General features: G+C 40.7%; 5 protein-coding genes across 5 annotated transcripts; 3 read left to right on the top strand and 2 right to left on the bottom strand.

Moving 5' to 3' along the window:
* Positions 1 to 3,722: 3,722 nt before the first annotated feature.
* LOC135714133 (fumarylacetoacetate hydrolase domain-containing protein 2) lies at positions 3,723 to 5,032 on the top strand. The gene is made up of 4 exons (XM_065237410.1): positions 3,723 to 3,903; positions 3,965 to 4,361; positions 4,423 to 4,754; positions 4,818 to 5,032. Exons 1-4 carry the CDS (start codon positions 3,755 to 3,757, stop codon positions 4,975 to 4,977), a joined length of 1,038 nt encoding a protein of 345 aa, XP_065093482.1. The 5' UTR covers positions 3,723 to 3,754; the 3' UTR covers positions 4,978 to 5,032.
* mRpL35 (mitochondrial ribosomal protein L35) lies at positions 5,011 to 5,782 on the bottom strand. The gene is made up of 2 exons (XM_065237411.1): positions 5,679 to 5,782; positions 5,011 to 5,620 (listed from the first exon to the last, which is right to left on the bottom strand). The coding sequence occupies exons 1-2, from the start codon at positions 5,701 to 5,703 to the stop codon at positions 5,076 to 5,078; spliced, it is 570 nt and encodes a 189-aa protein (XP_065093483.1). The 5' UTR covers positions 5,704 to 5,782; the 3' UTR covers positions 5,011 to 5,075.
* A 213-nt stretch (positions 5,783 to 5,995) lies between these two features.
* Positions 5,996 to 6,365, top strand: LOC135714132 (uncharacterized). The gene is made up of 2 exons (XM_065237409.1): positions 5,996 to 6,086; positions 6,151 to 6,365. The coding sequence occupies exons 1-2, from the start codon at positions 5,996 to 5,998 to the stop codon at positions 6,363 to 6,365; spliced, it is 306 nt and encodes a 101-aa protein (XP_065093481.1).
* An 87-nt stretch (positions 6,366 to 6,452) lies between these two features.
* On the bottom strand, positions 6,453 to 7,969 carry LOC135714135 (quinone oxidoreductase-like protein 2 homolog). The gene is made up of 3 exons (XM_065237412.1): positions 7,719 to 7,969; positions 7,036 to 7,655; positions 6,453 to 6,978 (listed from the first exon to the last, which is right to left on the bottom strand). The coding sequence occupies exons 1-3, from the start codon at positions 7,884 to 7,886 to the stop codon at positions 6,576 to 6,578; spliced, it is 1,191 nt and encodes a 396-aa protein (XP_065093484.1). The 5' UTR covers positions 7,887 to 7,969; the 3' UTR covers positions 6,453 to 6,575.
* Positions 7,970 to 18,480: 10,511 nt separating this feature from the next.
* On the top strand, positions 18,481 to 19,354 carry snf (U1 small nuclear ribonucleoprotein A snf). The gene has a single exon (XM_065237430.1). The coding sequence runs from the start codon at positions 18,545 to 18,547 to the stop codon at positions 19,193 to 19,195; it is 651 nt and encodes a 216-aa protein (XP_065093502.1). The 5' UTR covers positions 18,481 to 18,544; the 3' UTR covers positions 19,196 to 19,354.
* Positions 19,355 to 26,612: the final 7,258 nt, after the last annotated feature.

Raw genomic sequence — 26,612 nt, 5'->3', positions numbered from 1 at the left:
GTACTACGCAATGTTTATTTTGATTCGCTATGAAAGTTTGACAGATAAAGTGAGGGGTTTTTCCTATGTTTCGAGGGGTGAATCGATTAGCTTGGGACCGAAGAAAGTACCAGAGCTGAGCCAAAAAGTTGAGCACGTTATTTTGGGACCTTCTAGTCTTAGAGTTACCTCTATGGTACACTTCTGTGTTGAAAATAATCCCTTAAAATAGTGTTCACTCAAGCAAGACAAAATACAAATATTAATCTTCAGAGTTCTATCAATAATCAATACGAAACTAACGATTATAAATTAGCTCACTACTTGGCTAGCCTTTTGGTCCCAAGCAAATCGACTAACGTACCTCATTCTAGTATAAATTCCAGTGCTATACTATGTTTGTTTTGGTTCACTATGAAAGTTTGACAGATAAAATGAGGGGTTATTGGATTTTCCTATGTTTTGAGGGGTGAATCGATTAACTTGGGACCGAAGAGAGTACCAGAGCTGAGCAAAAAAGTTGAGTACGTTATTTCGGGACCTTCTAGTCTTAGAGTTACCTCTATGGTACCGCCACCTGTGGCGCACATAGACAATTCTCTGCGTTTGACGTTTACACACTACCGCCATCTGTTGAGCGTACTACCCATCACAGTATACTCAACAGATGGCGGTAGTGTTTAGGCGACGATTTTTAATATAAGCTATTTTACCTGACGTCTTGATGACAGTTCCTGGCGGGCCACTCGAACGCGCTCGAGGCATTCTTATTGTTTACGTCTGATGTTATTGTTTTGATTTTGGTCGTGGTATGTCAACAAATCGGCCCGCTGGTAAACGTCAAAATAGATAAACAGAAAAAAAAACAGCTGACTCGAAACGTCTCGTAAAATGCCTTATTGAAAAATATTCAATACACACTTACAAAAAATTACCGACATCGGTAATTCATTTACCGAATTCTCAACAGCTGAACGGTTAGTAATGTGTTCGTTAATCGAGAACATTACCGAAAAATCTGTAAACTGGATCAGAAAAATTAGCTGTCAAATTTACCGAACGATCGGTAACGTTTACCGAAAAAACAAGCTTGATTTGTAATTGATTTTACCGGAGAAATGTAATTTTGGAGAAAGATCTGTAATTTTTTAAAAAGTCTACTGACTCAAATTTAATTCGCTATAATATTGTTTCAAAGTGTTTTCTGGGTTTTATCAATTATTTTAATTAAATACAAATGCTCAGATGAATAATTTTGTTGAGTTCATTCAATGATGTATCTGATTCACGGGTAGAACTTGCTTCATCGCATTGAGTAGGCATCCCATGACCGATGAAAAGAGTTTCCCCGGCTGGAACAATGCTTACAAGTGGATGCTTCTCAATGATATGGCGTTTTAAAGAATAGAAATTTCTATATCTTGCATCACATTTCAGATATGTACAATCAAAAATTGTATTTGCCGGTATAAAATCTTTCTTTTTTATGTGGTCATTGATGTGACGGTGCAGTCCGGTAACATAACCTGGAACTTGCAACCAACAGAAAAAAAAAACAAGCAACAGAATCGGCCATCTGTAACAATGGGCATTTATTTAGATAACGAAATATCATTACTTACGGAAAATATCTACGATTCGCTCATCTTGGTGTTGCAGCTGGTCCATAACAGCCTCCATCCACAGACAAACAGACGTAACTCTTTGAAAAAGTTTTTCTTGAAAACATAGTATCTCAAAACATAGGACCTCAGTAACGACATCTCTCAGGCTTCTCACGGAAAACAAGCTTGCTCCCTAACTCGCAAACAATATTGCATGAAAGTTGTATAGAATGTATAGAAACGTCAAAGTGATCCGATGCCAGCGCTGCGGTGAATAGTTCGCGAAACTGATAATATTCAAATCAACCGTTAAATGCGTGAACGAAGATATACAATGAAGAGTTACGTCTGTTTGTCTGTGCTCCATCATTGAAGCTTCCACTTGCAAACTTTTTTTTAAGAAGATCGAAAATCACAATATGGCGATTTTGACATTTCTCGCTGTGAAAACTACCGAACTCGGTAATGGAACGGTTTGTTTACCGAAACTTCAGTAAAATATTTCACCGAAGTCAGTGATAAAGCTGATTAACAGATCTGCCGGTAATTTTTTTTACCGTTTTCGTTGAATTGAAATGAAATCACCAAAATTCGGTTTTTAGGACCACTCTGTTTGCAATTTTCATCAAAATAAAGAGCTTTTCAAGGGCAAATTTTCATTACGTCGAAAATAACAAAGGTAAACAAAGTCGAGCTATCAGTGTCAATCGAAGCTCCTGCTATTACACTATACTGCCGTTATACGCATAAGAGTCCCATGGTGCATAAGGATTGCATAGAACATGGGACAGTTATGCGTTACTGTCCGAATATGGGAACACATTCCATTTTTAAATTTATTTACCAGTCAAATTGCTTTTTGATGTAATCACCTTCCGATCAAAATATTTTTCGATGTTACTTTAGTCACCCGATTTCTATGGAGATGCCGTTTGTCTTAAGTAACAGCACAGAGAAACCAGTGAAAAGTGTACGTTCGTCGTTTCACTTTCTCATAATTACAGTGAATAAATCGAACTGTTTGTTGCTAAGATGATTTCGGTGGTCCTAAAATGGTGAATGGGCTGCACGAAATGAGACATGATTGATAATTCTCTCGAATATCCTGGAACGACGTATAATAACTTTTGACTCAAAAACCAGTATTTTTTAGCATGAAAGCTAGCAATCTGCTTTGATTAAAACCCTGCTTAATATGTTAAACATTGCTATCACTATGTGATTATATGCGTTGAATTGGAAATAGGAATAACTTTTCGGTCATCAAAACAAAACTTTATTTTTCTCGGATCGGTGCGAATGTTACTTTCGACGTAATGAAAATTTGCTCTTGTTTTTATAAGCAACATATTCACACAGCAATTTCATAATCAAATTATTTGTTTGTTCCTAATTTTTATTTCTGGGCGAACGTCACTTTGCTGCTAAAACGAGAAATCAAATCGACGCTCTGCAAAAAAAGTGACGTTCGAAAATCAAACTTCACATTTTTACATTTTAATATTCAGAGCATCAAACCGCACTCATTGACACAAAACTTGAATTTGGACCTTTGTTCATCATTGCGAGGGAAACAAGTCAAAAAGCAAAGACAAATGACAACACACCCTTGCAAACTAACTGCACCGTCTGATAGACCCAATTTTGCTCTATTAGAAGGTGCAGTTAGTTTGCGTGGGCCTTGCATTTGATGTTTGATGCACTAAATATAAAAATTAAAAAATGTGAAAATTGGCCTATACGTTGTGTCACACGGCACTCGGCAGTGTATGTTACATAACTTTACAGAAAAAGAAAATCGAAGTGTAAACACATCGATTTAAGGCTCTGTGCTCTACCTCATATAACAAATTTTGTTCCTACTGACGCACAGTTTCCGTTCATTCTTCATTCATCAGTATCACACAGCTGTTGTAGTGCTGCGTTATTCAACAGTGTATTTGTTGGGTTTCATTTGTTTTGTTGATTCGGTAACAGCTTCATAAAAGAAAAAAGCCTTAGTATAGAAAAGTGCTCAATTTTTGAACGTTCTTCCATAGCGTATTGGTGAGTATGCGGATTTTTATAAGCTAAAAATAACCCCATCAGTTATTATTATATGTGTTTGCGTGTATCGTGACTTTCAATTATTCCTTAAAGGTCTACGATCCCTGTCCAGCCGGCTGTTCAAAATGAATCTTCTAGCTCGAAGCTCACTTCTGCCGCGCATCAGTATTAGTCGTAGCGCGATCATCGCTAGTAGCAATATCAATAACACCACCGGTACTTATCTTTTTTCGGCTGATAACAAACAATCAGTGTCTAATACTGACTTCAAACGGTGAGATTCCTACCTTGCTATAGATTTTTCACGAATTAAAGAATTGCGGATTTCATTGCAGACATTTCTCCAAGTCGGCGCTTAGCAATATGAAGTTCGTTCAGTTCAAAACCGGTTCCGCGAGCAGCCAGCGATTGGGTGTGCTATCGGAGGATGGCAGCAAAGTTTCCGACATCACGGAAAGCTTTTCCGGAGATCTGATCCAGCTGATCAAGTCCGGTACGTCGTTGGATGCCGTGAAGGCGAAACTCGGCCAAGCCAAACAGTTGGCGACGAGTGATGTGAGCTTGCTGGCTCCGGTTACCAATCCGCAGAAGATTCTGTGCGTTGGACTAAACTATCGGGGCCATTGCGAGGAACAGAACAAGCCCATTCCGAAGGAACCGATGTTCTTTAGCAAGTATGCTTCGACGATCGTTGGGCCGTTCGATGGAGTTGTGGCGCACAAGATTACCGATGTAAGTTTGAAAGGACGGGGGTTCCTGGTAGGTGGTAATGGTTCAAATTTGAATGTTTCAGCAAATCGACTGGGAGGTTGAGCTGGCGGTCGTCATCGGTAAGGAAGCCAAACACGTGTCCAAGGCGAATGCGATGGATTACGTGTTCGGGTACACGGTAGCTCAGGACATTTCTGCTCGCGATTGGCAAAAGACCCGCAACGGAGGGCAGTTTCTGATCGGTAAATCGATGGATACGTTCTGTCCGCTGGGACCGGCAGTCGTTCACAAATCTCTGATTAAGGATCCGCACAATTTGAGCATCAAGTGTGACGTCAACGGAGTTGAGAAGCAAAAGGGAAATACGAGCGAGTTGGTTTTCAGGATCGATGATATTATCGAACGGGTTACGCAGTAGGTGTTCTTCTAGAAGCGATTTGAAGGTCAGTTGATGGTTAATGGTTTGTTTGTTTCTAGATCAATCACACTGCTGCCTGGGGATGTCATTCTGACTGGAACACCTGCCGGTGTTGGAATGCACCGCAGCCCACCGGAGTTCCTGAAATCCGGAGACGTGATCGATAGCGAAATCGAGTCGATTGGAAAGATCAAGAACAAGGTTGTGGCTGATCAATAAGTCAAAAGAAGTTGTGCAATTCGAAACGGGAAATGAATAAAGTTTTATCGATTTATTTTACTGCCTAGAAGCAAATCTACAATCAATCAACAACCCCCTTAATATTTCACCGGTTTGCGTCTCGTTTCGCGGAACTCCTCCCTCGTGTGGTACGGCGTGTAAGGATCGTTGATGTAGAACCGTGGTCTCTTCCAGTACTTGGTAACCATACTATCCAGTAGGGTTGCCTGTTGAGAATTCACCAGCACGTGCTGCCTCAGGCGCCTCTTCCGTTCGGCCGACTTTTTCCACATGTGCTTATGGCGACCGGCTTTGGTACGGATCCATCCACCCCAGTCCAGACGTTTGAAGCGCTTGATCACCGGCTTGACGCTCTTCCTCTTGCCGCTACGCATGGAGAATTTGATGACCGTCCGAACGGGTTGCCGTTGCAGCTGAATCGGAACTGGGGTGGTGATGGAGTTCAAAATGCTGGGACCGCTTTGTGCGGTGACGGTGAAGGGCGTACGCTGTGAACCAGTACTGGCATTGCCAATCCGAAGGAGGGTCGAGAAGCTACGAGTTAGTGCACCGACGTCGTTGATTGGTTTTGGGCTGGCAGCGAACCGGCTGGCGGTGGACGTTCGCGCAAGGTTTCTGGCCGCTGAAATGGGGGAAATTGCTGTTAACTTACGGGTAATAAACGAGAACGGGGAGCTCACCTAAACAGACTACCGTTCTCAACATTTTACACGATTTTTATGGGTTAATTGTGTGGAAAACTAGCAAATTCTAGCAAAACATTTCAAAACCAGTGATTTTTTTGACAGCGATCACATAACAACTTTGATGGAAATAGACGTGTTTCACTTCCTCTTCTGTGAATTTTACTGTGAAGATGCCTAATATTGACGTTTCTCACAAACAGTCGTCGCCGTCGCAGTACATGTGCCTTTGTTTTGTTTCTCTCTGTTCATCTTCAATCAAGTTTATTGAATCGCAATTTGTTGTGAAATTCCGTTCTAAAAAGTGTTCAAAAATGGCTCAAGGAAAAATTAAAGTTAAAACAAAGTCCATTGGGAACACAAAAAAACCAAACAAGAAGGGAAGCGCTTTCATTTCGCGAAAAAGTAAGTTGTTAATAAGTATGCTTTTGAACTACCAATTTACCGTCCACGAACTTTCACACATCAGGAGCGCCGGTCCCATCAAAGAAGCACAAGTTCGAAGAGGCATACAAACTGAAGCATGTGATCAGCAAAACGGTGAACCAGAAGAACGAAGACGGCATCCGGAAGCTGGTCTACGAGGGTCAGCGCAATCTCAGCCAAGCCCAGCAAGCCGTCAAGGAGCACCACAAAAAGCAAGGGGAAACCCAGAAAGCGGGTACCTCGACTCCGTCGAGCTGATTCCTAGGTGCAACGTTCAACTTGTATAAAAAGTTAATACCTTTAATTAAACTGTCGTTTAGTAAAAATGTAAGGCTTTTGCATTTGTTTGTTTATTTGCCTTCACTAAGGTGTTGGAAGTTTATTCGTAAGCTAATAATATAAATTGCATTGAAAAATAATAACTATTTCTATGACTTGATTAACACATTTCTCGTAAGTCATGCAAACTTAGCTGCTTTTCTTCTCCTCACCCGCCTCGCCGTCTTCACAGTCATCATCGTCAACGCATTTGACATCGATCAGCACCTTTCCGGTGCATTGCTTCTTCTGAATAAACTCCACCGCATTCTGAATCTTATTCAGCAGAAACACCTTACTAATGTATCCGGCAATCATGCCCTGCGATCGCATCTCAATGGTATCGGCAATCATCTGCCGGTAGACGTCCTCATCGGGATGTTCGTACAAATCGACGTGCTTTACGCCGTCAATCAACTTGGCGGCATTCTGCTGATCCTGTTCGGTGCGTTCCTTCTTCTTGGGCAGTTCATACTCCGGTTTGGATGCTTTCAACTTCTCCTGATTGTAGAACGGATCGACCGAAAACAGTTGGCCCTTTTCCGGGTCGACACTGTAATTAAAAGATACAAACTTACAATTCGATTGAAACAAAAACTCCTGAACTCACAAATCCGCCAACAAATGTAGCAGTCCCTTTCCAACGGCGTCGTAAGCTATTTTCGCTTTTTTATCACCCATCGCATCCGCTATGTTCTTGTAGAGTTTCGTATAATTCTTGGTCATGCTAACAGTCTTATAAGCTCCTTTCTGCCTCACCAAATCCGAACTGCTCTCCGTATCGCAAATAGCAATAACCTTCGCTTTGTAGACGGCAACGGCCAAATCGATCGCTGCCAGTCCCATCCCCGCCGGACCAGCCGTGATCAACACCAAATCGTTCTCCTGCAGCTGGCAGTGCATCGCAAAAGTCAGCAGAGCCGTTCCATGCCCGTACGGCATGACGGTCATTTCCCTCAGAGGAACCTCGGACGGAACTTGCCATACGTCTCGGTTCTTAACCACCACTTCCTCTATCAATCCTCCATTAGGATCTTGTAAATCGTTCATAACTACCACGCGATCACCTCGCTTCAGGAAGTTCGGATTGGCCTTCCCAATCTCCACAATCTCCCCGGAAATCTCATGTCCCGGAATGAAAGGAAGCGGTACCTTCAAGTCCGGATGCTTACCGGTAATGATCTGCACGTCGGTCGAATTGAGACTGCAGTAGTGGACTTTGATTCGAACCTGTAGTTGCATAAACAAAATTACACCAGACACGGGAATGACCAGCGGTTAATTAACTCTTACCTCATCATCTTTCAGCTGATCGACTCGTTTCACAGTTTCCAGCACCACCGGCTTACCGATCTCGTGCAGAACTGCTGCCCTGTGCGATTGCCTCAAAACGATCGATGCATTCCGAGCTAAACTACTTCCCGTTCTGGTGAACGTGGATCGAACTAACGAGCTGAACATTTTGGTTTTAATTTATCGAACATTTAGCATTGAAACAGTGAATAGGTAATCGGAACGTTTCGTCCCTTTCCACCACCGCGGATTAAGTCGATAGATCAGTGCACGGTCCCTAACCTCACTTTTTGCTTCCTATCATTTTGTCTGTGAGTAAAAGAGATGGCAACGAATGGGAGCCAAAACAAACCACCCAAAACTGTCAAAATTTACGGGAGAGGGAAGAGTGCCGCAAATCTTCGTGCACTGATCTATTAAGTACTTTCGCACGGAAATTCCGATAAGAAGGAATGAATAAAATAATTTCAAAGCAAAACAAGCCGCTGGCTGTCTAATTGCAAACATTGGAGACTACGTGATTCACTTCCTTTTGCTCCACATGAAAAAAAGATCTGAACAATGCATTACACGGAAAGACGAAACAACTCAAAATCGAGATAAAAAGTACTTAAAAAGTCCGCCAACACTACTGTTTTGAGTGAAATTTTGTTCTCATTTATGAGTACTTTAAACTTAATCTCGTAGTATAATCCGATCACTTACTTTTTGTTAATTGTACTCAAACAGTAGTCTTGAGAGAGTTCTTTATTTGCGGACTTTTTATCTCGATATTGAGTTGATTAGTTTTCCACGCTACGAAAGTATCGAAAATCAAGTGTTGCGTTTGCACTTCATTTTGGATGAAAAATCGTAATGTGTGCCATGTTAATTTCAGCTTTGTCGTTTACCAAAAGCTGCAGCTATTTAAGTAAAAATATGTTAAATTAGTGAAGTTAGTGTCCCAAACTGTACGGAATTAAGTAATAGGTACACTAATGAAGGTGATAAACGTAAACTAAACTATAGTTCTATTCTAGATCTCCATACAGGCCAAAAATGTCTGGAACCTGGGGAGAGGCATTCGTTATCCTCGCTTTATTAATTGAGTCAGACAGAACGTGCTTTTACAAGTGCAACGGCAGCGGCGCTGGTGGTGTAGTGGTAAGCGTGATTACCTCTCACCCCAGCAGGCCTGGGTTCAATCCCAGTCGGCGCCGCCGGGATGTTCTGAGGCATAACATCTCCAATCACGCCTTCCTTCGGAAGGGAAGTAAAGCCGTGGATCCCCGGTTCATGAGTTGATGGGTCGATAGGTAGGGTCCAGGTGTGGGAGCTGCCTTCCTGGCACGTCGGTAGCATTGGTGCTCAGCACGGAAAACAAGATCGACGAAAAACAAATCAAAGAAAAAAAAAAAAAAAAGTGCAACGGCCTCCACCAGTTTATGATTCCGTTTTTAGTGAAGAGTACCATCACTCAGTTTTTGAAGGCAGCGGATCAGTGAAGGTAAGGACGTTTTAACATAGAGGTAACTCTAAGACCAGAAGGTCCTGAAGAAACGTGCTTAAGTTTTTGGCTCAGCTCTGGTACTATCTTCGGTCCCAAGCTTATCCATGCTCCCCTCGAAACATAGGAAAATCCACGAACCCCTCATTTTATCTGTCAAACTTTCATACCGAATCAAAACAAACATTGTGTTGTACTAGAATTTCGACTAGAAAGGAGTACGCTTATAGATGTACTTGGGACCAATAGGCTAGCCAAGTAGTGAACCAATTTAAAATCGTTAGTTTCCAACCGGTGGTTTTAGTTTTTCGACTCTGCTTCGTGGGTTGATTGTTGTTTATCTCTTTTTGTCTACCTAGATAATTGCAGTGTGATACATTTAAGCGTGTTGGAGTCTTGGGAGCCAAGAGTGGATCCAAGGAGTTTGCTTGGAACTTACCTTCTACGATGGTCCCCCGGTTAACACAATCCGATGGATATCGTCTTACAGAAGCATTGACCCGAAAATTGTTGGATAGCTTGAAGCTGACAGTGGCCAGCTCAAAAAACTGTATGACTCCAAGATCTTACATACCTCTTTTTTCTTAAATGTTCAAACTACCCCTGTACCCCTATAATAATAAATAAAACTACTGTATTGTTTATTTAATGCTCAATTGTCATACGTTATATAGAAGAAAATCAGTTAAAAACTTAATTAATCTTAATGACTTTTTACAGTAACAACCCGGTTTTAAGTATTTGTTTATTCAATATTCACTCTTTATGAAACAGTTACATTTGACCCAAAATGAAGTCTTTGCAAAATACTAAAAATTGGATACTTCGCAAAGAAGTCTATTTCGCCTGGTTGCAGTTAGGTGTCAAGATGAGTACAAAATACTTAATTTTGAGTTATTTCGTTTCTCCGTGTAGGTCCTCCTAAGTACCATTGACAGATTTTCTTCGCAGAGTTTCTCTTTGCATCCTCACGTTAAGACATTTCCACCTATTTTCAGCAATAAGGTCAATGAAAGAAGCACAGACAAACAGACATAACACATTGAATATTTCTCACTGTAAAACATCGTCGCTAAAACATATCCGCCATCTGTTGAGTACACTGTGGTGGGTAGTACGCTGAACAGATGGCGGTAGTGTGAAAACGTCAAACGCAAGGGGATTGACTATGCGCGCCACAGGTGGCGGTACTACCAACTAAGATACTTTTAAATTGACCGATAAATGCTTGTTGGATGAACATCTTGCGAGTGTTATTTCTGTTTGTCTGTGAAAGAAGCTTTTAGTTAACTTCTAATACGCATTTAACTTCATACATGAAACGGTTCTGGAGCCAAGTTATTAACAAAATAGAAAGTCGATGAAGAGAATCAATCAATGTTATCTACACTCTAAGCTACGATTACCTAAAACAATCGGTAGTTCGTCGTTACTGTTTACTTAAAATAGGTTATTTGAACTCTAAGGACATTTTCAACGTTAATTTTTGGTAAAAAAAACCAGAAAATAAAATAATCACCGGCTCTGAGGTTCATTGCGCAAGTCAAAACGAAGCATTTCTAGGGGCATCCTACTCTAAACTTTTTATTTTTCCTAATATACATATAAAAATCTTAGTGATATCTAAGATACCCAAAAATACTTAAAAATACTTAAGAAATATCTAGCGTTAGTTTATTTGTTTGGTTGCTATGTCAATTTCATTTGCTTGTTTATCCAATGTCAGGCGTTTTGTGTGGATATTGGTTAATTTGTTAAGCAATTAGCATTCATTTGATTAGGAGCGTGAACAGCTATAGGTGTCCCGGACCATTTTCGGTGTAATCTGTTCACCATGTACCAGAAAGAATTAATTCTGATAGGCATTGGAACCTTGATGATGTAAAAGTATCATATTCTTTTCATCACCGCTGGCCATTGGCCAGCGGGGCAAACGACTGGGTAATGCGTACCACCAGTACCGCGAGTACTTGAAGGATAAAATAGACCCCATTAGTGGTCCATTAGCCTCTTACCCAGTAACTCCTATCCCTACCTCCTCGTGGTGTCTCCTGGGATATGAGCAACCTTAGCGAAGATCGGGTAACCAACCCCGGTGGGAGCTTTGGTCATATGCTGACAGGGAAGGGGGCCCCTAGCGGGCCTACACGGCCTGAGCGTCTGTTCACCATGGAGGTGCGGCTCAAACAGCGTCTGACTGGCATCCAGCGGCTGAATAAGAAATGCTGTATTGTGTCAGCTAAATCTAAGATGGCAGCCCCATCTACACAATAACTGAGCGTCTGTCCACCATGGAGGTGCGGCTCAAACAGCGTCTGCCTGGCATCCAGCGGCTGAAACAAGAAATGCTTATCCCCGAAAGCTATACCCAAGATGGCAGCCCCATCACGGCGGATAGGAGACCTTAGGCTAACTACCTACTGTCCCCGAAACTTTACAACTGTTACAGAAACCAATAGAGAAAGATCACGGACTGATATTACGGCAACGACTTTTAGCGCAAAACAACGGACAAGAATTGGAACATGGAATGTACTAACGCTAGCCCAACAGGGGAAGCTGGCACAACTCGCCAGCGAGGCTCGACGCATGAAGCTCGAAATCCTGGGACTAAGCGAAGTCCGTTGGCCAAACTTTGGAGAACACAAGCTGCCGTCGGGACAGGTACTACTCTATTCTGGTATTCGAGGTGAAAACGCTCCCCGCCACCGTGGAGTTGGTTTCCTGCTTAGCGCCCAAGCAAATGCGGCGCTCATCAAGTGGGAACCTATCAATGAGAGGATAATCGTTGCCAGATTCAGAACGCGGGTTCGTAACCTAACCATAATCCAATGTTATGCGCCAACCGATGCTGCCGAGTTACAGGACAAAGAGAACTTTTACAGTCAACTGAATGCAGTCGTGGATAAAATTCCGAGAGGTGACATCAAGATCTACATCGGCGACTTCAATGCGAAGATCGGCTCCGACAACACGGATTATGAGCGTGTCATGGGGCGCCATGGTCTTGGCGAAATGAGCGAAAACGGTGAGCTGTTGGCAGAGTTTTGTGGCAATAACGACATGGTGATCGGGGGTTCGCTCTTCCCCCATCGACCAGTGCACAAAGTCACGTGGGTTTCCCGTGATGGACATACCGAAAATCAAATCGACCACATCTGCATCAGCCGAAAATGGAGAAGGAGCCTTCTTGACGTTCGGAACAAACGCAGTGCCGACATCGCGTCTGACCACCATCTCCTCGTTGGAGAGATCCGCCTTCGTATCGCGCGGGTCCAGCGGCGGGAGGAGCGGCTCGGACGGCGATTCAACACACGCCGATTGGAAGATCCAGCAGTAAAAAGGTCATTCGTCGAGGAACTGGAGACCAGAGCTGCGGATATTCCTGATGGTGGCAGCGTAGAAGAGCAATTAACGGCGATCAAGGATGCCTTTACTGAAACGAGTGAAAACAACCTGGGCGAGCTGCGCGCTCAGAGAAAGGAGTGGATCACGGATGACACCTGGAGGAAGATAGAGGAGCGGAGAAATGCAAAAGCCGCGATAGAGCGGGCGAGAACCAGAGGAGCGAAGAACCAGGCCCGCCAACTGTATTCGGCTCTCGAGAAGGAAGTGAAGCGCTCGTGTAGGCGGGATAAGCGAGCGTGGGTGGACTCCCTAGCCGATGAAGGTGAGAAAGCCGCAGCAACAGGCGATATCCGTCTCCTCTACGATATCTCACGACGCCTGAGTGGAGCAAGGATGAATCCTAGGATGCCAGTGAAGGACGCGACTGGTCAGTTGCTCACCGACCCCACTGATCAGCTGAAACGCTGGTTTGAACACTTCGAACAGCTTCTACAAGTTTCGTCGGTCAACCAGCCATCAACATCTCGGCATGAACCGCCAAGAGTGCGACGCATCACTCGCGTCAATTCTGAGGCGCCATCCCTACCGGAGATCGAAGCTGCTATCCGAACCATGAAATCCAACAAGGCTCCCGGGGTCGATCGCATATCAGCAGAGATGCTCAAAGCTGACCCCATGCTATCTGCACAAATGTTGCATCAACTATTCTGCAATATCTGGGACACCGCGACTTTTCCGGCTGACTGGATGCAGGGCGTCTTAGTGAAGGTCCCAAAGAAGGGGGACCCAACTGTATGCGATAACTGGCGTGGCATTATGTTACTGTGTTGTGTTCTCAAAGTTCTATGCAAAGTTATCCTCAACCGGATACAGGAGAAGATCGACGCGACTCTCCGACGGCAGCAGGCGGGATTCCGTGCTGGAAGATCCTGTGTGGACCATATTGTCTCGCTCCGCATAATCTTGGAGCAGGTCAACGAATTCCAAGAGTCCCTTTACTTGGTTTTCATTGACTACGAAAAAGCTTTCGACCGACTCAACCACGAAAACCTGTGGGGCGCCCTAAGGCGCAAGGGAGTTCCGGATAAAATCGTCAACCTCATCGAAGCTCAGTATGAGGCTTTCACGTGCAGGGTGCTGCACAACGGAGCCCTATCTGACCCCATTCGGGTAGTCGCTGGAGTGAGGCAAGGATGTATTCTATCACCGCTACTGTTCCTCATCGTAATCGACGAGATAATGGTTGGTGCGATCGACCGTGTGCCGAACCGTGGGTTGCTCTGGCAGCCTATTACAATGGAGCATCTAAACGACCTAGATTTGGCGGATGACGTTGCTTTAGTATCACAACGGCGTTCTGACATGCAGAGTAAGCTCGACGATCTCGCCGAACGCTCCTCAGCGGCAGGTCTCAACATCAACGTCAGCAAGACTAAATCGTTGGATATCAACACGGGAAATCCATCCAATTTTACGGTAGCTGGTCAGGAAGTGGAGAAGGTTGAAAGTTTCCAATATCTTGGCAGCCAGATAGCGTCGGACGGCGGAACCAAGAGTGACATAGGTGCACGGATCAAGAAGGCAAGGGCTGCTTTTGCGAGTTTACGAAACATCTGGAAGTCAAATCAGATTAGTCTCCGCACGAAGATCCGAATTTTCAACTCTAACGTGAAATCTGTACTGCTGTACGCTAGCGAAACATGGTGCGTATCAGCGGAGATCACACAGAAGCTGCAGGTGTTCATCAACCGATGCCTGCGGTATATAATTCGTGCTTGGTGGCCTCACAACTGGATTTCGAATGCCGAGCTCCATCGACGGTGTCACCAGAAGCCGATATCGACAGAAATTCGGGAACGTAAGTGGAGGTGGGTTGGCCACACTCTACGGAAGAGCGGAAATGAAATCTGCAAACAAGCGCTGGATTGGAATCCAGCCGGACATCGCAGCAGAGGCAGACCCAGGGGCTCATGGCGGCGAAGCCTAAACAAGGAGATTAAGCAAGTCGACCGGAATTTGACCTGGGCCCAGGTCAAGGCGAAAGCAAACAATCGCCCAGGATGGAGATCTTTCACGTTGGCCCTTTGCGCCAGGGATGGCGCTCAGGACACTTAAGTAAGTAATTGGAACCTTTTGTTGTTACTCGTTCGAGTTCCATCATTTGTATAAACAATCTAATAGTGAATTTTGTGTTGTTCTTTTTCCGCTCGGTTTTTGGCTGTGTAACTATGACAATGCCTGATAAGAACATAATTGGATGTACGAAACCATGTGACCATACTATCACCCATATTCTCGTTTACGTCTGGGTAGTATTTTAAACGAGAATATGGGGGTATTGCGGAAACGCAGATCTCTTAGCTTTCCACCTTCTAAACGCAAAACATGCTTATTACAGTAGATAATAAACCATAAGGGCCATTGGACACAGTATAAGCAACATAGTCAGCATTATTCAAATGAACGGATTTAGTTTCCTTTAAAAAAAAAATTAAAAAAAATTTGCTCAGGTCTGCAACACGTTTTCACGACTTCAGATCCTCGATACTGCAAAAACAAAATCGTAGTCAGATGATTCGCTGCTAGGTAGGTCAACGGTAATTAAAATGTTTAGAAATAAGGTGAATTCCGTCCTGAGCGATGTTTCACGCGCAAGGCGAGATTTTGCGAAGGTACGAGACGGAGAGAGACAGAGAAAAGTACTAGTTGTCTCTCTCATGCCATCGCAAATTTTGCTCCGGTCAGCTAATGCACGCTCATATCTGAATATACCAATACTCATCATCGCAGGATCTTTGTGCACCGAGAGGGTATATGAGAGCCAATACACACTTTGAGTTCAGTCGATCGGTAAACACCGTTAAACTCTAGGGGCATCCCACTCTAAACTTTATATTTCTTTCAGAAAGTTTTACAAATACCTAAGATACCTGGAAATACTTAAAAATACTTAACCTATATTTTGCATTAGGTTGTTACCACCGTTGCTAAACACATTTTATTTGTTTATTTATCAGATGTCGTCAAGGATTTTGTGTGAATATTTGAAAACTGCAGTATTAATATTTTAAGCTTTAACAGCTATTTTAAATGTTTCTTTTTGTTTTGTAGGTATCAAGATATGGTCTTGGAATAAGAGAAGATCTTTGCAAAATGATTCACCTATAAATTAATGTCGTCAACGGTGGAAAAAACAGCCGCTGATTATTTGTCCAATCTAGAAACCGATTCCATCATTTTCGCATTATACCTGCACTATTAATTATGTCACACTTTGATGCGCATTTAGGATGATTCGTTCGACATGTTACAGGAAGAAGTCAGATTGACAATCATGGAACCTTTCCCTTCGTTGTTTGTTTGGTTTTATCGATCGTTGCGTTATAAGATTAAGTACTTTTCGACCGTTATAATTAGGCCATGTAACACTAACTTAAGACTCTTAGGGCTATCGAATCTGAACAAGAAGTTGTGAAGGTTTTCCAAACCATTCGCATTGTACTTGTTGTCGAGCTTGTGGCATCTGTTTCATCTTGTAGCTTCCCAACGAACGTGTTTATTCTGCCGTAAAGTGCCTGTTTTGAAAATTTCAAAGATAATTTGAAATTGTATATAATTTGAATTGAATTGAACATGATGGTACACAGCAAAAAAAGTTGTTGAATATTACATCGAAACTGCTGCAACCAGGTCAATCCATCGGTTGTGTAATATCACATTGTACGATGTACATCGATTTTGCGAACAAAATTACATCCATTGATGTAATATTGTATCTGCTTTTTGATATTACATCATTATTTCATTCATCAGCTTGAATTACGTTGATCGATATTACATTTTTTTTTGCTGTGTAGGTATTAGCCACTTGTGCATAGTAAAAATATAAATTAAGATAAAAATGTAAAACACTGCATCATTTTGGCGAAATGCGCAGAATTAGGTGCTGCGCAGAATTATGGCGCACATAGTAAACATGTTGTAAATATGAACTACATTTCCTCGGATTTGGAACCGTCAATTCTTATCTGTTAAACCATTATTAGAGCTGGACATGATTGATAAGCCATATCTGCTATATGTTGAAGTAGAATTAATTTTTTCATTAATTCTATTAACTAACAGCAACGATTGTAAAACTTAAATTTAATCAATTTATTTCAACACATGACATGTGAATAAATAAGTATCGATTATTCAAACTTTTGAATAAAAACAACAAACCAATCAACTTCTTTAACATGTCACGTTCTGGAAAGATCGAACAGTATAAGTTATAAATTGGTGGCGCAAGTGGGTAATTGTTGTCTACCCACAAAAATTTATTAAACTGGATTTTTTTTAATATCCTTTGTTTCGTAATGGGTTGGGCATTTATACACTTGTCCCACCACTTTTCATTTACCCCAATGTACCTTTCATTTTTAACTACCGCTTCGATTCAACCGGGATAATCTATTTGCCACTACGGATCAGAATGATAGCGATGCTAGTGTTTTTGAAATCCTCAATCACCAGCACCTTGTGGCTGGTGGTTCCAATTACTTAAACTGGGAAATTTATGTTCAAATGAAAACATCGACTGCAAAATGTCAATTAAACTACTTCACCAGTCTAAAGTAACACTGTTTTCCAACCCGAAAAGCGTAATGCAATCACCACAATTTCCTACTGTAAAAGGTTCGTTTCATCGTCGTAGTTCGACAGGAAATGCGCAGCGTAACCCTGATATCGTTGACTTGTATAGGTATAGCCAAGATTTTTTTTCTTCTCCATACCTTATTCCTTGTTCCTTATTTTCTTAGGAATCTGGAACAGCTCTGTAAAGGAGTCCAAATTCATGATAGCGCACTGGAAAGTCTGCTCGAAACTAGAGAGGTTCTAGAACCTCTCTACTCTAAAGCATCAGTAATTTGAATAACACGATTTTTTTACACTATTAGATAAGCATAATTGAAATACATATACCAATTATCATGATTTTATTGCAATTAAAATAGATTAAAACAGGAATTAATTTCATTTCATAAGTGACGAAAACTATTGACGGGGCTTACAACAACAACCAACGACACTAGCAACCGGTAACTACGATGGAAATTATGCAAGTTTAAAATACTTAAAAATATTTAAGGATACCTATGAGAGATTTAAACGTATTTAATGTATACTAGTACTAAAGTTTAGAGTGGGATACCCCTAGGTTAAACTTGTACTGAAAACATCATTCTTTGTAACCAGCCCTTGAAGCTTTTTTACATGCTGAATCGCTGAAAAATATAAATTAAATAATACTAATTTATACTCATAATAAAAATACTTAACACTCCTATTTTTATAAATACAAGACGACCGACAACAAGTCAACAACAAACACATGCACTAGCAACCGGTCATTTAAAAATAAGTATTACTTCGATGGAAAATACTTAAACATACTTAAGAATACTTACGCGGGATTTACAAATATTTTATTGATATTAGGTATGAAGTTTAGAGTGGGATGCCCCTAGAAGCATTTTTTGTATGAACGCTTGTTTGAACAAGTTTGTCGTTTCGACTTATGGTTCCTGGAAAAGCTCGAAAATTTTACTCACTTTGAGAGCAAACTCTAATAAAATGTGTATGGTTATTTTACTCAAGGACGTATTCAGCGTATCATTCGAACCATTTTTAGATTAATTCTATCATTTTGAGCTATTATTCGGGTATAGTTATTATGGAAGACACTTTTTGCTAAATTCAACTTAACTTTGAGTTGAACTCATCGTCCGTGTGCCTCTTAAGTTTCGTGCGTTTCGTGCGAGGTTTCGTGCTACACTTCCTCTGACAGTACCCGGCATCGTTTGTGTAGACTTTTTGTGTAGAATCGCCATCGCATGTACGCCATTTGACATATTCGCAGTGAGAAACCCATTTTCAATCATATCGTGGAGTAATTTGCCGTAAAATTTAGTAAATTTTTGTAAAATCTGCACCTCTCCGCACCAAAATGGACATCCGGCCGAGTCACACCATCTACATCAACAACCTGAACGAGAAAATCAAGAAGGAAGAGCTGAAGAAGTCTCTGTATGCGATCTTCTCGCAGTTCGGACAAATCTTGGACATAGTGGCGCTGAAGACGCTGAAAATGCGAGGGCAAGCGTTTATCATCTTTAAGGAAATTGGCAGTGCCACCAACGCCATGCGAACCATGCAGGGATTCCCGTTCTACGACAAACCGATGCGCATCAACTATTCCAAAACCGACAGCGACGTGATAGCCAAGATGAAGGGCACCTTCAAGGAACGTCCGAAGAAGGCCAAAGTACCCAAGCCGGTTCAGCAGGAGGACAAAAAGTCCAAGAAGCAGAAGAATGCCGATGCCGGTACGACGGCAAGCAATTCTGCCACTGCGGAACAGCCACCGAATCAAATCCTCTTCTTGACCAACCTGCCGGAGGAGACCAACGAGATGATGCTGTCCATGTTGTTCAACCAGTTCCCGGGCTTCAAGGAAGTGCGTCTGGTTCCCAACCGACACGATATTGCTTTCGTGGAATTTGCCACGGAACTGCAGAGCGGTGCCGCTCGGGAGGCGCTGCAAGGCTTCAAGATTACTCCGACGCATGCGATGAAGATATCGTTTGCCAAGAAGTAGACGGCGTTAGGTTTAGGATTCAATTATTGTTTTAATTTTACGGATCTGCTGAGGATTGGTATGTATGCTAATGGATTCAATAAACCATGCAAAAAGCATTGCACTCCGCTTTCATGGTTTTGGGTGCGGTTGGGCGATGACTTCTTTTTGTGAAGCAAAGCTGGTGGGGTTTCATTTTGGGCGTTGGAGACCTCGATATCACATTTATCCATTTTTAATCTTTTATTTAGGTGAGATGTCAGCATATCAAGTTCCGGATGTCGAAATTGTTTGATTACAGTCTTGCATTCTAGAATCTCAATCTTGAATGAGTTTCAAGAGCGGGAAGTCCTATGGAAAGCTGCTCGTGTAAGGAAGCATTCTGCAATTGAAGATACTACTTAGACAACGGGTAGTCATGCGAAGCGCTCCACATATTATATTCATTCTTGCACATCTTCATTTAGACCATTACACTGAAGTGCAGTTCCAAAAACCATCAAAATTGAATTATAGGTATGGTTATCTGACAAGCCTTCCTCTTACAGGATTTACTGCTTGGTGCTTGCTTTGGTGAAGTGGTAAGTATGCACTAAACGTCCGCTAACTGAAAGGGACTATTTTGAAAATTCTAACTAATACGTGGCCACATGCTGACTATTGTAAAAAAAAATGTTCAGCATTCGGCTTATTTTTGAAAAGTTTAAAAAGAAAAAGGCTACAGACAGCTGTGATTTCTACAAAAAAATTCCTTTCATTTAGTGTACCTAGTAAGTACCAGCTTATAAAACTTATAAATAAGTATGAGCTAAGTTTTCCAATTTTTCTCTCGCAGGGCCAATTTCTTCAACTGCGCTTGAGTCTTAAATCAGATTTAATTATAGAGCAGTTCTACGCCAAATGACGAATCGGAAAATTTTTTGAAATTTTCATTAAGATGAGTAGCTTATAGAAATGCAAACTTTTGGAATGTTTAAAAGTATGGACACCTAAAAATTGACAAAAATCATTAAACATGAACTTTTGGCAAGACTTCTGGTCAAATTTTTGAACTTTCGGTTCAATCGTTTTTGTATGTAATTCACACTCATAAAACAATATTTGAGATTTTTTCCCTCATTTTCTGTGATAAAATACACACAAAAAAGCGTACTGACAAAAAGTTTAAAAACATTTACCAACAGTTCTTGTTCTACGATTTTTGCCAGTTTTCAAGTTTCCATAGTTTTGAATATTCCAAATTGCATTTTTCATAAGCTTTTTTTTTCAAAATCTTACAAGGACATTTTGAGTTATTTGGGCGTTTAAATTGTTTGTTTAAATTTTTTTTTCTTGAAAAAACATTTTTGTTCATTTTTTTCCATTAGAGCAGACATTATCTTTCTCTACAACTTTGTCTCAAACGTCATTTTGATCAGAAATGCCGAGCGTTGTATCCGTATTGTTTATTATATAGATATGTAAAGATTATGATCCAAACAAAATTATGCAATGCTTAACTTATGGATTGTCAAAAGTTGCAATTGAAAGTGTGTATCGGTTTTATATAGTGAACACTCCTTATGGGTAAACCTGGTAATCCATCAAGCGCAGGATTGGATCCTGGCAGGACATCCCAGCAGAGGCAGACCCAGAGGCTGATGGCAGTGGAGCCTCAACAAGGAAATAAAAGAAGTCGACAGGAATCTGACCTGGGCCCAGGTTAACCTTCCTAGTGCAATTTTGACCTGGAAACACAGTGTAAATTTTTTCCTAATTTCGAGTGAGTGAGTGAGGAATGAAAAAATCGGTCCTTATCCTTGTTTTCGACAAACAAAAAAAAAAAAAAAAATGTGTGACGTATCCGATTCATTCGAAAACGGGAATAATGACATAGGTAGGTAAATATTTTCAATAAATTAGCTTCCTTGAAAGTTTCTTTTCTATTTGATGTTCTTATTCTTGAAAGAACTATCAAGTGTGATACCACAGACAAACAGACATAACACTCGCAAGTTGTTGATCGAACAAGCATTTAACGGTCAATTTAAAAGTATCATAGTTGGTAGTACCACCACCTGTGGCGCGCATAGTAAATTCCCTTGCGTTTGACGTTTACACACTACCGCCGTCTGTTCAGCGTACTACCCACCACAGTGTACTCAACAGATGGCGGTAATGTTTTAGCGACGATGTTTTACAGTGAGAAATATTCAATGAGTTACGTCTGTTTGTCTGTGGTGATACCATGATGAGGGGGGAAATTGAACGCTTTTTCTGATTGATAAATTCAAAATTATTTGATAAGAAATTATATTACATTAAACGTTCGCTAACTGAAGGGTCTTTTTGATTTTTTATAAAAATGTCTTTCTTCAGACCTAAAAATTGATCAGCCAGCAACTTATTGTTTACAGTTGTCAAGTAAACAAAAATCTTTTTTCCTCTGTTCGGGACTTAACACCACTGCGACCAGTAATTTGATCTATTGTAATATATCATGACTGTGTCCTTAGTTTAGTGCATGTCATATTACTCCATCAATATTGAGAAATGATGAAGTATTATTTTTTTTTGCAGTTACCATTCTTGCATTTATCGTAATGTGTCATAATTCTGTGACCCTATGGCCTAATTCCGCACTGTTTTCAAAATGTCTAAAATAATTAGAAATTATACATCATTCGATGGAATTGTACATGATGGTAGGTATTCACCACTTGTGTCTGGGAAAAACATAAATTCTGATAAAACTGTAAAATACTACAAAATTTTGGCGAAATACGCGGAATTAGGTGCTGCGTAGATTTATGGCGGTACATAGTAAACAGGTTGCAAAGATGAACTACATTTCCTCGGATTTGGAATCGTCAATTCTCTTTCTGCTAAACAATTCAAAACCAACAATTGGAATGGCTTTAACTCCATTTTGTAAGGCCATTTTCTCGCGAACCAAAATCCGCCAACGCAAACCGACAAAATGAACAGGTAGGGGAAATTCCCGATTGTGTGTTAGGTTTGCGAATGTAGGTTTCGGTTCGCGAGAAAATGGTCTTACAAGATTTGTTTACAAAATGGAGTTAAGGCAATTTTTGTCTTCATGACATGTGAACAAATAAGTATTGCTTTTAAACTAATCAACACGATGAATCGTTTACGTTCGGAGAAAAGTACTTTGAAATAAATAACATATCACATTTTTATTGAATGTCCACTTCAGGATTTCTCTGCAAGGGAGGCGATTGTTTAAACTTTCAAAATAAAAACAACCAACCAATCAATTTCTTTTACGTGTCGCGTTCTGGAACAATTGTGTTGCCAGTACGGATCAGAATGGTAACGATGCTAGTGTTTTTGAAATCCTCAATCACCAGCACCTTGTCGTTGGTGGTTCCAATTCCTAAAATTGGGGAATTTATGATCAAATGAAAACATCGACTATTAGCTGAATGCTAATTAAAATACTTTATCAGTCTGAAGGAACCCCGTTTTTCGATGTATGTCCCTCGAAAAGCGTCACGATCAAACCGAAGTGGCAATTGCAATCAGTACAATTTTCTACTGTAAAAGGTTCGGTTCATCGTCGTAGTTCCACAGGCAAATGTGCAGCGTAGTCCCGACATCGTTGACCAGTATGGACATAGCCAAGAACTTATTCTTCTCCCTACTTGCACAGCTTGTGATGACACTCTTGGTTCCAATCTTGATTCTGCCACGTCAATCAACGGTTCCTTATTTTCTTGGGAAATCTGGAACAGCTCAGTAACTACCAGTGTACCTTAGAGTATTTACCAACAACGATTTTAAATTGGCTCACACTGGACTAGCCTTGTTGTTTGGAGGAATGCTCGAAGATATTGAGCAGCCGATGTAAAATTATGGAGCAGTATATCTTCTTCCGTTTTACCGCTGATGCTTGCATCATCAACGCCCTAAAGTCAATGAATGTATTTTTCTGTCAGAACATAATGTACTGCCAATTTAGTTTAACGGTAAGAATGATTAAAATACCATCTCTGCTTGAGGAATCAAATTACAGTTAAATTGTCCCGATAATTTACGAATGAATTGCAATCGCCGGTAGATGTCACGCTCATTATTCCGTTTTTAATTGATTGTAGATCTACAAATAAAGCGGAGATGAACCAGCCTACGGCTGAAAATCTCCTAAATAAAAAAAAAAAAAATACAAATAAATCATTTATTATATAATATATTTCACAATACTTATATGCAACTACATACATCACCACGCCACAAAAAGTTGACTAATCTTCTTTTTAATAACATCACTTCGCTTTAGGTTATCCACTAGCAGGTTTCCGACTTTTTTGGTCGTTGTTGTGAGACTTTCTTTAATGGAAATCTTGTCAACAAGTCGGCAAAAGAAAAACATCTGCAATGTCTCTCTATTGGTCGGAATCTTCTGCAAAACAAAGTCTGCTTTCACCGGAGTCACGAGGAACACATTCAAGTTAGAACGCAACACCTTTTCTGTACCCTAGATGTGGTTTCTTACGTGATTGACATATTGAAAACAAATGCATTGGCTTGGCTTACTACACTAATAAAAATTCAATGATTAATTTTATGTGTCCCACACATGAATTTTTGCAATGTGATAAACATATGATATATATTTGTCCGACACATAGTTTTTATGGGTACTCATAAAATTCATGTGTAGCCACACATACTATTCATTTGACTCATAAATTTCATGTGTAGTTCTGAGTGGATTCTGTTTATGTGTGGACACATGAAAATCATGTGGAATTTTACATGGATATTCGCCAATAAAAATGTGTGGATTATTATGAGTGTAGGGAGTCGGTGATATAATGAGTCACGCCAAGAGAAAAACAGTTGAACTCGCATCACGGTTTTCAAAAGATTCCCATTCTTTTCACTTGGCAACAGAGGACTTCTACAACAACTTCAAATGACTTCTAGCGAGAGAAAAAATATTGCGGCTGTAGTAAATCATGATATCAGTGATTTTGTCAAATTATCTTAACAAAAAATAGTAGAAATTCTCATTACTAATCATTACCGAGCGTATCCCATGGCAATTTAACGTTCACTGCGTATTTATGCTCATTTCTTCGATTATATTTTATATTTTATTGCAATACCTTTCGTGGACCTTTCATAGCATCGTAATGTTTATTTACTTTGCACGATAGGTAGCCGTTTTGACAGTTCAATAGGTAGACTTGGCTTCACACTTGGCGTGACTCATTATACACCGACTCTAACTAGAGATATTCATACCAGTGTTGGCAGATATACTAATAAATCATGAGTGGAAAAGTTATGTCTTTAAGTTTTATTGAATTACAGTTTTTCTATAAGTCCTACAAAATTTGGGTTCTCGGAAAAGTTGTAGCTGAGAAAATTTTACCGAAATCTCAACAGCTGAACGTTCGGTAAACAATTTTACAGTTTTCCTGTAATTATTTACAGATATCTGTGAAAAATTCACAGATATTTGTGAAAAATTACAGGAAATCTGCAAAACTGTTTACCGAACGTTCAGCTGTTGAGATTTTGCTAAAATGTTACAGATTTCTGTAAAAAAATTTAAGTGTGTAAGGTAGTAAATAATGAATAAAACATAAATTTACCGTTAATTAGTTTGACGTCGGCAAATGCATTTGGCAGCACTAGAAGTTGACATTCATGAAATAACAAAATGACAGATACACGCAAGAGTAATCGAACATGATTTCGGAACACGCTAACTTCAGCTTACTCACCGGGTGAGTCGATCGTACTCACTTTCGTCCGATGTATCGAATTGTCAAAAACTGAGTAAACGAGAAATGTCAAACTGAGTAAAAGCCACTCGGTCAGCAAAATCCTGGACTTAGAAAAAATGTCTACTATGTTAGAGGAAACTTCCTAGCAAAACCGGCTGAAATGCCTTCAGGTAAGAAGGAATTGCTTAGGGAAACGGTGTTGAAGCATTTTCTGCTCCGGTAGAATGAATCCGGAGCAGGAAATTTCCATTTCCTTAAATAAAAATCAAAACAAAAACACTCCCCGCAACTGAAAATATCGCTGAGTGGATTTGACTCAGTCTACGTGAGAACGTAGTTTACTCAAAAGTGAGTCAACATAAGGCTACTCAATTTTGAGTAGCCCTACTTGCTGCTGAGATGAGTACATTCGACTCAATTTTGAGTTGACCAGAATAAGCGTGGAAGCTCCGAATACACTAATGCGGTTCGTGTCATGAAAATCGAAGTATACGTCTACTAGAGTCGGTGTATAATGAGTCACGCCAAGAGAAAAACAGTTGAACTCGCATCACGGTTTTCAAAAGATTCCCATTCTTTTCACTTGGCAACAGAGGACTTCTACAACAACTTCAAATGACTTCTAGCGAGAGAAAAAATATTGCGGCTGTAGTAAATCATGATATCAGTGATTTTGTCAAATTATCTTAACAAAAAATAGTAGAAATTCTCATTACTAATCATTATCGAGCGTATCCCATGGCAATTTAACGCTCACTGCGTATTTATGCTCATTTCTTCGATTATATTTTATATTTTATTGCAATACCTTTCGTGGACCTTTCATAGCATCGTAATGTTTATTTACTTTGCACGATAGGTAGCCGTTTTGACAGTTCAATAGGTAGACTTGGCTTCACTCTTGGCGTGACTCATTATACACCGACTCTAACGTCTACGAAACGACATAAGAGGAAGAGGTGACAATTGGCTTCTTCCTCTTTTATTTCTATCTCTATCTTACGCCCATGAAATCGGCCAATCAGGAGCTGGGGCCGCATTGCGCATCTCCAAACGAAAAACTTTTTCATACAAGCGTTCGTACAAAAACTCGTTCGTTTCGAGATGCGCAATGTGCCCCCTGGTTCACGTTTGAGGGGCCACCCACATTAGATCCGTTTGCGTTGCGTTGTCGTAAATTTGACAGTTAGACAATAAATTTAGCTGTCACTTTGCCGCAACGCGTCCGATCCGGATCTAATGTGCGTGGGCCTTGACAGAAAAGTGGTTCATTTTCGCCCCCGTATTGTCACCTCTTCTCTTAGGAAACGACCAAAGCACAGGACGAGAAGTGAGGGAGACAGGACGTATGATTAAAATGACGCTATGGAATGGAAGAGCGCGGAATGATATGTATGAACGCATTCATCACGCTCGTTCATGGCTCGTTTCATCATTCTGTTGACTAATTTTAGAGTGGACGGACGCTAGGAACAACGTGGGACAATTTGGCTGAAACAGCCATAGTGACAAATGGTTCATGCTTGAAACATCGACCAGGTCACGACAATCATGACAGATCCTGCCGCAGTAGGTCTCTTTTTTTCATTCGCGTTATTTTCAAAGATCAAAATATGTCATGATTGCCTGAGATATGTCAATCATGTAAATATTTACCCGTCGTGTATTGAAGAGGTATACTTACTTTAATACTTTTT

Source organism: Ochlerotatus camptorhynchus, unplaced genomic scaffold, assembly GCF_037179485.1.
Source record: "Ochlerotatus camptorhynchus isolate MF236.1 unplaced genomic scaffold, CSIRO-AGI_Acam_v1.1 ptg000621l, whole genome shotgun sequence".
Taxonomy (NCBI): domain Eukaryota; kingdom Metazoa; phylum Arthropoda; class Insecta; order Diptera; family Culicidae; genus Ochlerotatus; species Ochlerotatus camptorhynchus.
Note: the sequence above shows the minus strand (reverse complement) of the source record. Positions and strands in the feature narration are given on the sequence as shown.

Coding starts and splice junctions, on each gene's coding strand:
- LOC135714133 (XM_065237410.1), top strand. CDS start 3,755: ATGAATCTTCTAGCTCGAAGCTCACTTCTGCCGCGCATCAGTATTAGT. Junction 4,362..4,422: donor TGGCGCACAAGATTACCGAT/GTAAGTTTGAAA, acceptor TGAATGTTTCAG/CAAATCGACTGGGAGGTTGA. Junction 4,755..4,817: donor ATTATCGAACGGGTTACGCA/GTAGGTGTTCTT, acceptor GTTTGTTTCTAG/ATCAATCACACTGCTGCCTG.
- mRpL35 (XM_065237411.1), bottom strand. CDS start 5,703: ATGTTGAGAACGGTAGTCTGTTTAG. Junction 5,621..5,678: donor GAGAACGGTAGTCTGTTTAG/GTGAGCTCCCCG, acceptor CCCCCATTTCAG/CGGCCAGAAACCTTGCGCGA.
- LOC135714132 (XM_065237409.1), top strand. CDS start 5,996: ATGGCTCAAGGAAAAATTAAAGTTAAAACAAAGTCCATTGGGAACACA. Junction 6,087..6,150: donor CGCTTTCATTTCGCGAAAAA/GTAAGTTGTTAA, acceptor TTCACACATCAG/GAGCGCCGGTCCCATCAAAG.
- LOC135714135 (XM_065237412.1), bottom strand. CDS start 7,886: ATGTTCAGCTCGTTAGTTCGATCCACGTTCACCAGAACGGGAAGTAGT. Junction 7,656..7,718: donor ATCAGCTGAAAGATGATGAG/GTAAGAGTTAAT, acceptor ATGCAACTACAG/GTTCGAATCAAAGTCCACTA. Junction 6,979..7,035: donor CTACATTTGTTGGCGGATTT/GTGAGTTCAGGA, acceptor TTTTAATTACAG/TGTCGACCCGGAAAAGGGCC.
- snf (XM_065237430.1), top strand. CDS start 18,545: ATGGACATCCGGCCGAGTCACACCATCTACATCAACAACCTGAACGAG.